Raw genomic sequence first — 14717 nt, 5'->3', positions numbered from 1 at the left:
ACCCCATCCTCACAATCACCCAATGTGCAAGCCAGGTAGCAGGTGAGGGTTTCGACAGCCATGGGGTGGTGTTGCAGCCGGTCATGCAATGCCTTCTGGGGCAGCCTGGCCGGGATGAGACCTCAGATGGGGTGGGGGGTGGGGCAGTGCCTCCTTGACAGTCCACTGCCAGAAACGGGAGGTGGACGAGCTGCAGACTACTAACCATCCGCATTTTTGCCTTCTCTCTTCCTTTTCTCTCGGCTGTACCTGCAGAAGGTGAGTAGCCTGTGGGCTGGGACTCTCCCCTGGGACACTGGCTGTGGCCAGTGTTGGCTCGGGCCCTGCATGGTGCTGGGCCCTCCTGCCTCCCCCGAAGAGAAGACGCGTGCAGTGGGTCCCCATTCAGACCCTTCACAACTGTCCCAATTCATCCACTCCCTCACCCGAGTCCAGGCCCTTCTTGGGCACATACCCCACATCCAGCTCTGCCCTGTCTGCCCTCTGTGTCCTGCTGAGCCTCCATGGGACCCTGGGGTGGAGGGTGCTCTAACAAGGAGTAAGTGGGACACGCAATGAAAGGAACACTGAGGCCTCACCCCAGCCCTGCCCCTTCTCAGCTGTGTGACACAGACAAGTTGTTCAGCCTCTCTGTGCTTCCTTTCCTTGGGTCTAAAATAAGGATCAGGCCAGCAGCCCTGCTTTCTTCAGAAGATGTGAGGAAGGCGGTAGAGGAGATAGTGGATAGGAAGCACTTTGTCAACTAGTCTGGGAGAGAGGTGTGATGGGAGTAGAATCTGTAAAGGGGCCCCTCCCTCTCTAGGGGCTCTCTCTGTGTTACACTACAGTGACTGTGCAAAGGAGCTCACAGTGCCAGAGCCTGGGGAGTGCTGGGCAAGGGTGGCCATGGTCGTGGTGTGAGTCATGGCCCTCCACTGCTGTAAGGAAAGGCAGGGGAGACCATGTGCTGGGGCACTTCAGGGAGGGCGACCCCGCAGGTCAGAGGTTCCTAGGAGGGTAAGAGGGGCAGGCATGTGCCCTCAGGCTGGGGGTTGAAATGGAGGTGGTCCCAGGGGAGGGGTTCCGTGAGGTGGCACCCTACAGTGAGAATGAGAACAGTCAGCCATCAGTTTGGCATGGGTACCAGCCAGTCCTGTCTGAGGCCAACTGCAGACCACACGAGGCTTCTAGCTCATTGCCAGCCTTGTTACAGCCACACTTTCACTCCTCACTGCATCTCTGTCACATCAGCCTAACAGGACAGGAGCCAACTAAGTATCCAGGCTAAGAGCCATGTACAGCTGCTTTGGATCCTTCACCCTTGCAGGGGCCTGGCTCCAAGGGCCCTGGTTGTGGCTTGGCCTTACCCCAAAGCCCCCTCCATCCAGAGGACCAGCCTGGGGGCATGTGAGGCCACAAGCTGCACTGCACCGACACAGCTCCCCTCCACCCCGCAAGGGTCCCAGAGGGCAGCCAATGAGCAGAGCCCTCGGGTGGTCAGTGGGCAGGTGCCCTGTGTCCCACAGCTCCTGGCCCTCCCAGCCATAGGAACTAGGACTCAGAAAGGTTACACGAAGCCAGTTTTCCCTCACCCTTGCCGTCGTGAGAAGTCCAGGGGCTGAGGACAGGCAGAGACTGAGGAGCAGCTGGGATGCTCCCCCCGAGGCTGCTGCAGCCCCTTCCTGGACCAGACCGCCTGCCCACTTCCTCTGCATGGGCTGGCAAGGGCATTTCAGACACACGTTCCCATGCAGGCCCCTGTATTTCCACAGCCACTTCACCCTCTTCCAGGCAGAACTCCTGCCCCCTCCCTGGCTGCTTCTCAGAGATTCCCGGGGCCCCTGCCCCAGATACTTCAGCCCTGTTAGCCCCAAGCTTGTTTGAGGTGCTAGGGCGGAGACAGGCTGAGGGGCCTTTTAGTGGGTGCTACCATTTCCTCTGTGAGACCGGAACCCCAAACCACAGCTTACCTACACCTGACTCTTCCCTGGTCCCAGTAGCCCCCGTGGGCCCCAAGAGGGGTGGGGAGGCGTTAGGAAGGCAGACTGGGGGCAGGAGCTCAGCTGTAAGAGTTCTTGAGTGCCATGCCCTCAAGCCTCCACAGGTAGGGTAGGGAGATTTGGACCAGGGGGCCCTGGGTGGGGACACAGACCCATGCCTAACTCCCACAGACCTCCATGCCTGCCCTTCCTCCTCATCTACCAAGAACCTCACTAACACCATGACCATCAGAGCAGTGATCAGAGAGGGGGCACTCACTGCGGGCCAGGCTCTGGGCTGGCCTCAGGGCACAGCAGGAAACTAACATCCAACACGGCCCCTGCCCTCAGAAGCATAAGGTATCATGGGAGGGAATTATCACACCAAGAAATACTAGCCACGAGAGAGCCGATAACACGATGTCAAGGAAACCCAGGAGGGATTCCCTGAGGAAGTACCTCATGCAGAGATCCCCAGAAAGCATAAGAGTTTACACAGCCAAGAAATAAGAGCATTTCAGGCTCAGGAAGCAGCCTGTGCAAAGGCCCTGTAGTGAGGGGAAGCATGGGTAGTGCAAACAAGGTCTCAGTCCAAGGGGGAGAGTTTAGGAAGCATCAGCGCACAGGGGCCTGGCTTGTTTCACCCTGAGAACAGTGCGGTGGGCATTATTATGCCCACTTCACAGGTGAGCACATGGGGGCTCCAGGACCTCATGGAGCTCCCTGAGCAAAATCTATGGTGGATGGGCAGAGTTCAGGTGCCCGAGGTCATGCCTGCTTGCCAGGCAGGGGCCACCCCTTAACTTTTTGCTTGCTCATGTATTCCACCCCCACCCCAGCATCCTGGTGCTGTAGGTGTTCTCATTCCTATTTTCAGCTGACAAAATGGAAAATCAGAGAGGTTGAATAACTTTTTCCAAAATGACACAGCTCATGAGCAGTGGGGTCAGTCCTGCTGCGAAGCCTGGGCTCATGGCCTTGTGGTTTTAAAAGCCACTTAAAGATAGAGGAGAGTGGCTAGGACTGAGAAGAAAAGGGAAAACCTGGTTGGGAGAGAGATTAGATGAATCTCCTGGGCAGAACGTGAAGTTCTGTGGACTCCCTACGGGGTCCTGAGGGAGGCAAGCAGGCCTGTGAGCCCCAGAGCCCCAGGTCCAAGGAGGAAGGTGTGGTCTGGCCTGGGGAGCAGGCCTGGCTGGGATTCCTAAAATCGGAGCCTCCTCCGGCCCTACTTCATCCCTCCCATCAGGGAACCCAAGGGGCACCTGCGGCTCAGGCCTCAGGGCCTGTGGCCGTCAGCCGTCTGCGAGCTGGAGGCGGCCCCCACACTGGGGCCTGAGCGGTAGACACTAAACAATGTGCTTTTTGTGTGCGCCATGCTTGCTCCTGCTTTTTATCTGGTGGGTAGAAATTCCTCTCTCTTCCCCAGCTGTCCCCTCTCCATGGGGACCCCTGAGCCACCTGCGGCCCCTCTCCTCCGGAGCCCGGTTTCCAGGTGTGCTAACGAAGGGGCCTGCGGGCGGTATCTGGCTGTCAGATGTGTTGGAGACAGCCTGCACATATTTTTCCTTTAATTCGTATTAATTACCACCTAATTCCATTTTTAAAAAGTCTTTATTTCTAGTTCCTCTCAAAACACAGGAAATGGGGCCAGTGCCAGTGCGGCGCACCCCCATGGGTGTAGAGCTGAGTAGCCTCCCTCCCGTTTAGGCAGGGCCTCTGCCTCCCAGTTCTCCCAGGCCCCCCCTCGGAGGCCCTGGGACCCCTTCCCTGCAGACGCAGCCCAGCATTGGAGTCGCTGCCACCCTCCCCCACCAGGTTCTGGGAGGAAACACGCTCTGGGCCTTCAAGTAACGTCGGGATTCTCCCAGGCGGCTCTGCGGGCCAGCTGGTGTCCCAGAACCGACTGGGAGTTGGGTCCACAGTGGGCCCATGGTAGGGCGCTGCTGTGTGGGGCCGGGAAGGGGACGAGGAGCAGGTCTCGAGTACCGTCCACCCGCCAGGTCTACATCACTGTGCTGGACGAGAACGACAACAGTCCCCGGTTTGACTTCACCTCAGACTCGGCCATCAGCGTGCCTGAGGACTGCCCCGTGGGCCAGCGTGTGGCCACTGTCAAGGCCCATGACCCTGATGCCGGCAGCAATGGGCAGGTAGGCATCGATCTGCTCTCTCAGTAGGGGACTCCCGCAGGCCCTCAGTGTGAGGGGGCCATCTGAGCTACCCACCCCCCACCCACTGCTGAGAAGGAGGCAGGGCTCATCCAGGCTCTGCCCAGTCCTAGGCAGGACCACCTCCCCCTCATCCCAGTCTGTGGTCAGGGCAGGGAGGCAGAGCTGTGCAGGCAGCTGGCCCTGCCTGCTGACAGGCCACAGCTCAGCTCCCCGGGCAAGCTGCAAGCAGCAGGGCTTCAGCTTTCCTTTATCACCCTTGTCCACAAACCACAGAGTGCCCTGCCCTTGGGTGCCCACCGTGGGGCCAGCCCTCCTGGGCCCCAGGTCTGAAAGAGGACACACTCCCCTCCCTCCTGCTTCTCAGGCCCCACCCCACAGCAGGAAGTGCTCCCCATGCGCCAGGTTTGGACACCCCTAGAACACAAGGAAGCGTGATAGAGCATGTCCGTCTTCACGCTGCCTTGAGCTGTCTTATGAATCGGGTGGGGTGGTTTTAAAATACTAGCACACCTCTGCAAAACTGGGAGAGATTGGTTTGCGATCAGAAGCATGCAAATTCAAACCCTCATTCTCTTGGGCACTTGCAAACTGTATAACCGGTTGTTTCACAGTTCCGAGCCTCCTGTCTGTGAACTGACAAGGACAGCTCCGGTGGACAGAGTCATGTCACACCAGGCCCAGGCCTGCTCCAGGCAGGGGCTCCAGCAGTGCCGGTGCTTCCTGGTCCCTGCCCTGGGCAACTTCAGTGCCTTGGAACTCACCCCTGCCTCCTGGGCCCTAGGCCAGTGTGCTGACGGCCCCACCCAGGAATGCCACAGGCCCTGCAGTGGGCTTGCCACCCCCATATTGAGAGATATCACTCTTCTACAAAGCACACTCTCATCTCAAATGCCCTTGCTGAGCTGAGGGCCCAGCTGCTCGGCGGAATGCCCTTTGACCTGACCTGGACACCTGCCTTCCCTGCTTCCTTGCCACTCACAAACTCTCCTCCCTCACAGGTGGTTTTCTCCCTGGCCTCGGGCAACATCGCCGGGGCCTTTGAGATTGTCACCACCAATGACTCCATTGGCGAAGTGTTTGTGGCCAGGCCCCTGGACAGAGAAGAGCTGGACCACTATATCCTCAAGGTGGGGACTGGCCCTCCAGGGTCACTGTTGACCGTCCAGGAGAACGCTCGACCCATCTGTATGTCCTGGTAGTCAGCTTCCCTGCTGTCACCAAGTAATGTGGGGCAGGCAGCACCTCAGGGCCAAGAGCATGAGTGAGGCCAGCCCGGGAGCGGTGTCCTGGGAGGGGCTCCGGAGCCAGAGCAGGAGCAGCAGAGGCGCCCATCCCTGCCGTGACAGCCAGGAGACAGAGCAGGCAGGCCCCGACTCTTCCACAAACGCGGTGTGAAACTTGCACATGTTGTTTACTCTCTCTGGGCCTCAGTTTCCCCTCTTGTGCAGTGGGCAGAGAAACCCCTCCCTGGCCTTCCTCCGCTGAGGTGAGGCGTCACGAAGACCACCACTATTGCTGAATGGCTGTGGCCGCCGTGTTTCCTATGGGTCTCTGGGGACCCCAGGGCTCTGCCTCTGCGGAGCCTGAGCCCCTGGAGCCCTTCTGCTGCCCTGCAGGCCCCCCAGAAGCACCAGGGCCCCCAGGGACAGGCTAGGTCCAAGGTCCGGGCTGCTTGAAACTCATCTGAGGCTCTGTCTCTGTTTGCCAGAGTTCACATCCAAGTGCATGGAACAGGGGTCTTTGAAGCTAAAAGCAGGAGCTCTGGGTCTAGTTGCGCAGGCAGGCACAGCCCAGAATACAGTCAGGGGTAGGATTGGGGGGTGAAAACTGGGCATACCCGTGTCAGACTGAGAATGAGGGTCCCAGATCAGACAAGAACTGGGCAAGAATTGTTTACAGCATGGGGCAGGAGGTAAAAGCCTTAGAAAGAGCCCAGAGCTGGTAGGCCCCCAGGGGGCAGGGATGGGCCGGCGAGTCTGTCTGACTCCCCAGCCCTCCCCACTGAGCAGATAGTGCTTTTGAGGTCCATTTTCCTAATCCTGACCCCTCCATTTAGCCCTGACTCCAGTCGCCCCCTTCCTCATAGGTTGTGGCGTCTGACCGTGGCACCCCTCCACGGAAGAAGGACCACATCCTGCAGGTGACCATCCTGGACGTCAATGACAACCCCCCAGTGATCGAGAGCCCCTTTGGGTACAACGTCAGCGTGAACGAGGTGAGGACACCTCCGCACCTGTACAGACAGGCCTCCAGGTCGGACAGCGGGCACGAGTCCACCAGCAAGCAGCTGTTTAAATGTCTGCCGACCCATTCGTCTTTCAGATCTCGGGGAAGCGGGCAGTGGCTTATTCATCATTCTAGTCCTAACACCTGGGCTGGGTTCGGGAGTGCAGTGTCTCTTCGTGGTAGGTGTGAGGAGGGGAGAAGGAAAGAAGCAAGTGGCCTTCCACACCAGCAGGAAACTGAGGTTTACCCTGGGAAAGCTGCTTTTTAATAAACCAGCTCATTGATGGTTAGGCCCTAAAATTGAGCCCATCCAGGAGAACTTCTGCCCAGCAGTGCTGGGCACCATGCCAGATTGGGTGTCCATGAAGGCAGGACGGCAGAGGGGTGAGAGGTCAGCTCTCGGGCCAGCCTCCCGCAAGCTGGACCCGGGCTCTGCCACCAACTGGCTGTGTGACTTGCACACATTTCTTACCTGCCCCTCAGTTTTCTCATCTGTAAGTGGGGATGACACCAGGACTTCACGTGTGGGGTTGTGGAGGGAAGTCGATGAGTTAACACAGCCGCAGCATGTAGCAGTGCCCACAGAAAGCTTGCCATCGTTGTCTTCACCCTCTTCCTCCTGGTGCCAGCATAGACAGCAGGGCTTCCTGGAGGTCCGGGTGAGGCCCGCGGGCTCCCAAGAGCAGGTGCTAGGCTTTGCTCCCCGTTGACTCCAGAATGACCACTCTCCCGCTCTCCTCCCAGAACGTGGGCGGGGGTACTGCTGTGGTCCAGGTGAGAGCTACCGATCGTGACATCGGGATCAACAGCATTTTGTCCTACTACATCACCGAGGGCAACGAGGACATGACATTCCGAATGGACCGCATCAGTGGCGAGATCTCCACGCGGCCTGCCCCGCCCGACCGCGAGCGCCAGAGCTTCTACCACCTGGTGGTCACTGTAGAGGACGAGGGCACCCCCACGCTGTCCGTGAGTGATAGGGGGCGGCCTCGGGGCAGGGAGATGGGAGAGGGGCAATTGAACCCTCTGTGTGGGGGTGACAAGATGGGAGGGAATGGGACACACCATGCGGTGGGGAACCCTTGACAGATCCTTCATTGTGCCTTTAATCCTTCGGCTTACGAGTATTTATAGAGAAACCTGCAAAAGCTAGGGTCTCTATTTAGTCTTCTTTGCTCACACAGCTCTGTGGGATGGTTACAGACTGAGCCTGTACCTTGGGGCCTGGCCAGCCCCCACTCCACTTGCCACGCCGTGTGCCCGAGCGGCCACATTAACTCATATGGGGGTGCCCTGTGCCAATCAGGAAAAGGTGCCCTCTGGCCTCTTTCCCTATGTCATGTCCGTGTGATACATCGTCATTGTCACAACATGTCAGGGTTGGAAGGGGCTAATATCCATAGTCTGCTTTAACGCTTGAATGGGTAGGGCCACTGCCCCAGGCAATGTGCAAGGTTTGCACGGTTTGTAATGTTAGAGAAGGAGGCCAGGGCCTGGGTGGTGGATGATGAGTCTAGGGCCCAGGGCTGGGATTGGAGCAATTTGCAGATTGAGCAGAAAATTGTGAGCACTAGGAGCTGGCTGCATGATCACAAGCAAGTCAGAACCTCTCAGAATATTGGCTTTGTCATCTGCAAAAGGGAGATGATATCTCTTTCATAGGTGGTGTTTGGGGAATTGAATTAGCTCATGTCTGTGGAAGTGCTTGGTAAACCACGAGGAGGAGGAGAATTCTATCAACTAACTATCACCACAATAATGCTTGCTGCCTTACAAACCAAACCAAACCAAGAAGCATAAAACAACCATTGATTTCACTCCAGTTCTGCAGGCTGGCTTAGCCGGGTGACTCTTCTGCTCTCAGCTGTGCTCCTGCACGTGTGGCAGGGCAGCTAGCTGGGTATAACTTGGATGGTTATGTCTCTGGGACTCAGTTGCCCATCAGCTATGGTGACAGGGCAATTGAGCTCTCTCTCCTCTTCCAGGAGGGTAGCCCCTGCTTGTTCGCATGGAGCTAGAAAGGGCCCAGGAGGGACAGCAGAACATGCAAAGGCTTTTGAGGCCCAGGCTTGGAACTGGAGTGAGGTTACTTCTGCCACATTCTGTTGGCCGAAGCAAGTAGCAAGGCCAGCCCAGAATCAAGATGTGGAGAAATGGACTCTGTTTTGAAGGAATGGACTGTAAAGTCACATTGCAAAGAGTGTAGATATGGGGGCATTCTTGAAATCTGTCCACCTTAGGGGCCCTGACTGTCAATGAGGCCTCTGTTAGATCCTTCCCCTTCAATGTCAGCACTGTGGACTATGGGGTCAGAGCAGGTCCTGGCTGGGCTCTTTATCCGAAGTGTCTCTGAGCAGGATGGTGGAATTGGGCCAATCCTAGGAAACCACATTCTGAGGATCCCACGAAATGGAACAGTCTCTGGGTACCCTGTGGGCATCCTTAGCCTATGGCTGCCCAATGTCACCACTAATCACTTCAGCCATTCACACCCAGTGGGCCAAAGAGAGGCACATTTGCAGGACACATATCACCAACCAAGGTGGGGACAGGAAAGGGTACAATTTGGACAGAACACCTCTCTAACTGCACATTGCTTCAGGGAGAATCATTGTGGTCACTCTCCAATAGCATTTAGAGATGTGTTTGGCTACAAGTAACAGTAATTTAACTGTGGAGTCATAACTAAATCAGAACGTATGTTTCTCGCATAACAAAAATTCTGGAGAGAATTACAAAGGTTGATTTTGTACTCAGTAATGTCAGAGCTAAGGCTTCTTGGTCTTTCCCTCATGGTTGCAAGATGGCTGCTACAGCTCCAGCCATCATGTCAGCATGAAGTCAGGAAATGATAAAAAGACAAAGAGCTATGCAAGCCATTCTGCCCCTTTATCAGGAAAGCAAAAGGTTTTCCAGAACTACTCTCTAGAGTTCTGCTTGTGTTTCGTTAGCCAGAAGAGGTTCCTATGGGCACTGTTGCTATAAGACAGGTTGAGAAAAATGAGAGACAGGAATATCAGAATCGGCCATTATTACTTGGAGGTCAGATATATCATGGACTCAAGCAAGAGCAGCGCTCTGTTAGTGAAGAGCAGGGGGGAAATAGATTTGGGATGGCCAGCTGATAGCATTTGTTGTACTGCTCTCCCTCACCCTGACCTCGGCCAGTGAACACACCACACTCACCTTGACTTTCCACCCTCCCCCACACCACACAGTCCTAGAATTTTCCAAGGTGGCAGTCCATGAGAGCCATGACATTATAAAACCCTGAGTTTTAGAGGTAACATCTGGCTTCCTTTGGGTCCCCAGAAGAAATGGGCATTGGAGAACTAGGAAATCATCTCAGCCACACTTAAGCACCCAGAATGGGTGGGCTGCTACCCATGAAGTCCCTATAGAACTTGGGACTGGTCCCCACAGCCAGGAAGAGTTTCCATCTTTTTACCAGGCCCTCTGTTGAGACCCAGCCCGGCCCTGGGGAGACCCACGAGTGCTGCCTTTGCACGCCCAGCCCCTGATGCTCCGGCCCTCTGTGGGGCAGGGCTCAACCCCTGCCAGCTCCCTGGTGGAATGTGGGAAGTTGGGTGGTAAGAAGTGCAGCTTCCCTTTCTCTGCCTTCTTCATCCTTGGTCACCAGCACTGGTTCCAGAAAACACCTTCAGGGTGAGTGGGACCAGGGATGGGGCTCCCTGAGGCCATCGGGGGCAATACACAGGGTCAGGGAGCAGCAGGTTTACAGCCGTGAGCACACCAGAGCCCGGGCAGCATCAGAGGTAACACAGTAATGAATAAGTAATAAATACAAGAGTGATTCTATGTTTCACGTTCTCACCACTACTTTTGTCGAACCCTGTATACGCAGCTCCTGGGCTGGGATACCCTAACACAGACGAACAACGTCTGGGAAAGGTTTATAGGAGAAAAACTTTTCGCCAGAAAGAATCTATGCTTTCATTTCTTTCTGCTCTGTACCGTCAGGTTGGAAAAGTTCTCTTTTATTTGATCTTTGTAGGGGACACCAGTGAAGAATGGTAGTAACCATCCCAGAAGCATAGTTCATTTATTTATAGTTTGTTCATTCATTCGTTTGCTTGTGTATTTATTCACTCACTCAGCTGATGTTCCCTGAATGCCTGCAGTGGGCCAGGCACTAGAGATGAAGAAATGAAGGCAACCTGGTCCCTGCACAATGAAACACAGCCGAGTAAGGGAGGCAATAGGACGTCCATGTGTGGAGGCCAAGGCACAGATGGGGCAGTGGGGAGCACTTTCAGGGTTTGGGGAAGGTTTCCTGGAGGAGGTGACACCTGCACTGTCTTGTCAATCAGTCATAGTTAGCACAGCAAAGAGGAAAAGCATGTTCTGGCCCCAGGAATCAGCCCAAACAAAGGCCTAAGAGTAAGTGATAACCAGGAGTGGACTTGGGGAGCCGCAGGCAGTTGGGCCCAGGGCAGCACTCAGAGCTGAGAGCAGGGCTCCACCTCTACATAGCCTCCCTGCGGCATTCTGTCTGGGGCATACCCCAAGGGCTGGTCCCACTCATTTCTCCAGCGCCCCCTCCACGCTCTGCTGGCCCCACTAAGCCAAAGTGAGGATGGGGCAGAGCTGGCAAGCTGGGGCCCTACAGCCAGTGCCCAGTCAGGACTGGCATTTGACTCCATAGCACATGCTTGAAGATTTTCCTCCATTGACCAGACTCTAACCTCTGGATAGTGAACCACCGCCCCCACCAGGGCCATGAATTCCAGGGTGGGGAGGGGGTTCTTTTCCAGTATTGGGCAGATGCACTGGATGGGTTTTTGAGGCAGTAGATCGGCCCAAACCCTCCGGACCAGCCAGAGCCCGGGCAGCATCAGCCCAGCTATCCTGAGGTTCCAGGAAAGGTCCCCATGGTCTAATGGGGGTGAGGAGGGTGGGTGCAACCCTGCATGTATCTGTCCAGAGACACCCAGCCGACCCACACACACCATCCTCCTGTTTCCACCAGCAATTATCTGCCTGGCTCAAGCCAGCTCTCATTGGCACAGGACCATCCTTCCTGTAGGACAGGGGCAAGTAAGAGTGATTCATTCATTCATTCATTCATTCATTCAACACCATATACATGCCAGGCCTATGCTAGATGCTAAGAAGTCAGAGATGAGTTGGGCACAATTCTACCCTCAAGGAGCCCACAGTCTAGTGGGGGGTGGACATTAACAGAGTTGACAATCTGTGATGTGACACAGTGCTGGGAGCTCACAGTCAGGAGCCAGGGGAGGTTTTCTGGACAAGGCATCATCTGTATGCATGTCTTAGAGGACGGGACTCTCTAGGCAGGAGGCATTGGATTCAGCCACCAAAGGCTTCCCCAAATCCAAGAGAAACCCTGTATCTGAGCCCTCACATTTTTCTGTTCTCCCTGGGCCCTCCACCCCGCAGCTTCCCGAGAGCCGGACGTTCCTGCGAACAGCCTAGGCCGCCCCCACCCAGCTCTCAGCCCCGTATCACCCAGAGCAAGGGGCATCTGGGCCAGCCCAGGCCTGTCACACAATGGCATGCCACCCAGCCGGGGGAGGTCACTGTTCAGCCTCAGTGCTCGGGCTAGCTGCAGGCCACAGGCAGGGAGGCCAGCCTTGGGGAAGAGGTCCAAGTGGCCGTCAGGGAGGCCCCTGCAAAAGGAAGGGCCGGGCCCAGGGAGGAAGGACGGAAGGCAACTGGGAGGTCACAAGCTGAGCCCCAGCCACAGAGGCACCTTGGCAGGGGGACAGGGAGAGGGAGGGCCTGGCTGGGCCTTTCTCCCACACAGATCACAGTCAGCCAGTTAGATAGTCCCAGCGACAATTCCAGCCCTAGCGTTGTATGCTGGTGGAGACCTGCAGAAGTCACCTATCCAAGCAGGACAGAAAATCTACCTACTTCTGGTTCAGGAATCACCAGCAAAAGCCCCATGAGAGCTGGGGACACTGCCCTTGGCAGCTCACCTCATATATTTAGGCTGAGGGCTCTCCTGTTTATTAATCTTGGACCCTGCTGCTGTTTGGGAAGCCTGCTTCCCCTGGCTCAAGCTCAGGAAGCCCAGCCTGGGCCCTTCCCTGTGCTGGACACTCAGTAAGCAGGCCTTCTCTGGCCCACTATGATTTATTTATTTATTTAGATTGTATTTATTTTTCTTTAGAGAGAGGGGAAAGGAGGGAGATAGAGGGAGAAAAACAATGATGTGTGAGAGATACATGGATCGGTTGCCTCTCACACACCCCCAGCTGGGGACCTGGCCCACAGTTCACGCATGTGCCCTGACTGGGAATTAAACCAGCAACATCTTGGTCCTCAGGCCGGCACTCAATCCACTGAGCCACACCAGCCAGGGCCATTATAATTAATTTCAGACCCTTCCTTAGCCCTGCTCCTTGAGGGATGTTCTGCAGCCTCTCCATTGCTGCACATGCAGCTGGCTCAGTTCCTCCAAGAGACACAGGGCCCTGCAGGTAGCTGGGAGTTTCTCCCTCCCCACCCCCTGCTGCAAGCAAGTGGAGTGCAGAGGTCACTACACCTACCAGGAGCCCTACAGCTTCAGGGCTGCCAGGCAGAAAGGGGAGCGGCAAGAAGTAACGTGGAAGGTGTGGAGCCATGGGTATGTGGGCACAGGCCCCGCTCCCAGGGCCCTGGTATGTGCTGTAAGCAGGTCCCAGGCCTGCCCTGTAATACCATTCAGTTCAGTGAAGAGGAAGGAGCACTCGCCTGGGAAGCGGAACACCCGGGCTTTAGCCCCAGTTCCTCATTCACATGTGACAAGACACAAACCTTTTGAAACCTCAGTTTTCTGATGCATTAAATGGAGAGAGTAAAGCCTCTCAAGGATTTCTGGTGGGCAAGGGGGAAATCAAAGAAGTAATAACACCTGTAAACGTGCTTTGAGAAAGCAGAGTATAAAAACAAAGGGCAAAGATAGGGCACACGCACTGCCACTTCTCTACCCCGCGCCCAAGGCAGACACTGCTAACCAGTGTCAGCGCTTTCTCGTTAGGCTATATTGATACTCCAGAAGCCCTCTCAACATATATTCGAGGATGCCATGCCAACAGATCAGAACTGCAAAACAAAGTGAGACCTCTAGCCCGGCCTGCACAAGCTCAGGGAAGGAGTGCGGTGGAGGAGATTCCTGTAGGCCCGGACAGAGTGCCAGAGCTGGAGCTGCTGGAAAGTCAGAGGTCCCTGCCAATTGTGAGCAGTCTAGAGAACAGAACTCTGACATCCTGGTTCAGCACGTCACCCAGGGCTACGTGCGCTTCAGTTCTCAGCTCTACAACCGAGTTGAAAGCGCAGGCTGTTATTGGATGGCCACCCTCCTGGAACTCACACCTTCACCCTAACCCTAACCCCAGGCATCCATGCAGGACAGAAAGGTGACGATGCAAAGTGGGTACAGCAAAGGGGCTAGACAGTTCATGCTCTCTGTGGGCTGGGACAGACGCTCAGCTGGGCTGTGAGTGTCTGCTCCTCCAGAGGACTTTGCACTCAGCATTTTGGCTGGCAACCCCAGTTCCTCTTTCTGACCGTTACTGTTCCCTTTTGGTTCCCTGAGCAAATCGTAGCCTGGCCTCAGCAATTCAGCCCAGCCCTGCAGTGTTCGGGCTGATACCCAGCAAGGCTTCCTCCAGAAGGCAGGGCTACAGTGCCCACACTGGGATGGAGGGTGACAGGACCTCCGCGGCCACCAGCCCCACTGCATCCTCCGGAGCCCCGCCACTGCAGGCTGCTCCCTAAAGGAGGCAGTGCCTGTCTGCCCCAGGAGTGAGAGCAACCCTAGCGCCAGTCTTTTGAGAAGCAGGCCCTGCAGTTCTGCACATGTACCCCAGTGTCTGTCACCACAGACCCCCTAGCTCAGCCAGCCTGACCCAAAAGCAGCATGGCCAGTGGCCTCTGGGACATACTTTCAAAGAGTGTCAATTCTATTCCCTTGGGGAGAATAGAGGCAGAAGGTCTTCATTAAATGTGAACATTGGGAGATGGGCTACAGGCCCTGCAATTCCTGAGACAGCTCTTAACAAGGACTTATTGCCTAAAAGCACAGGTTCCCTGCCAGGGTCTCAGACGGTGCCATGACCCAGAGGCCTCCTGTCTGAGTCCCACCCTGCAGCTGACTTCCTGGAGGCCCCAGGCTCCTCCTCAGGAACCTCCCAGCTCCCTTGGAGGCAGGCACTGGCACCAGGGTTGGCATCTGCAGAGGCACCACCACCCCAAGGGTGAACGCAGGGGTGTGTGGTCTTTATTCTAGTGTCCACCCTGCCCTGGCAGCAGCAGGGAGTAGGCTTTTAGAGCCGCTGGGGGTGGGGCGTGTGGTCATGGATGCAGATGGAGCCTGGAGCTCAGA

General features: G+C 56.1%; 1 protein-coding gene across 1 annotated transcript in view; it reads left to right on the top strand.

Moving 5' to 3' along the window:
- CDH23 (cadherin related 23) overlaps positions 1 to 14717 on the top strand; it is a 412088-nt gene that overhangs the window by 334309 nt on the left and 63062 nt on the right. The window contains exons 33-37 of the mRNA XM_045841835.1: positions 256 to 258; positions 3962 to 4111; positions 5131 to 5259; positions 6219 to 6347; positions 7103 to 7330. Of these exons, the coding sequence (XP_045697791.1) occupies positions 256 to 258; positions 3962 to 4111; positions 5131 to 5259; positions 6219 to 6347; positions 7103 to 7330 (639 nt within the window). The remainder of the gene's footprint in view (positions 1 to 255; positions 259 to 3961; positions 4112 to 5130; positions 5260 to 6218; positions 6348 to 7102; positions 7331 to 14717) is intronic.

This window comes from Phyllostomus hastatus, unplaced genomic scaffold (assembly GCF_019186645.2).
Source record: "Phyllostomus hastatus isolate PE091 unplaced genomic scaffold, TTU_PhHast_1.1 phas_contig_38, whole genome shotgun sequence".
Taxonomy (NCBI): domain Eukaryota; kingdom Metazoa; phylum Chordata; class Mammalia; order Chiroptera; family Phyllostomidae; genus Phyllostomus; species Phyllostomus hastatus.
Note: the sequence above shows the minus strand (reverse complement) of the source record. Positions and strands in the feature narration are given on the sequence as shown.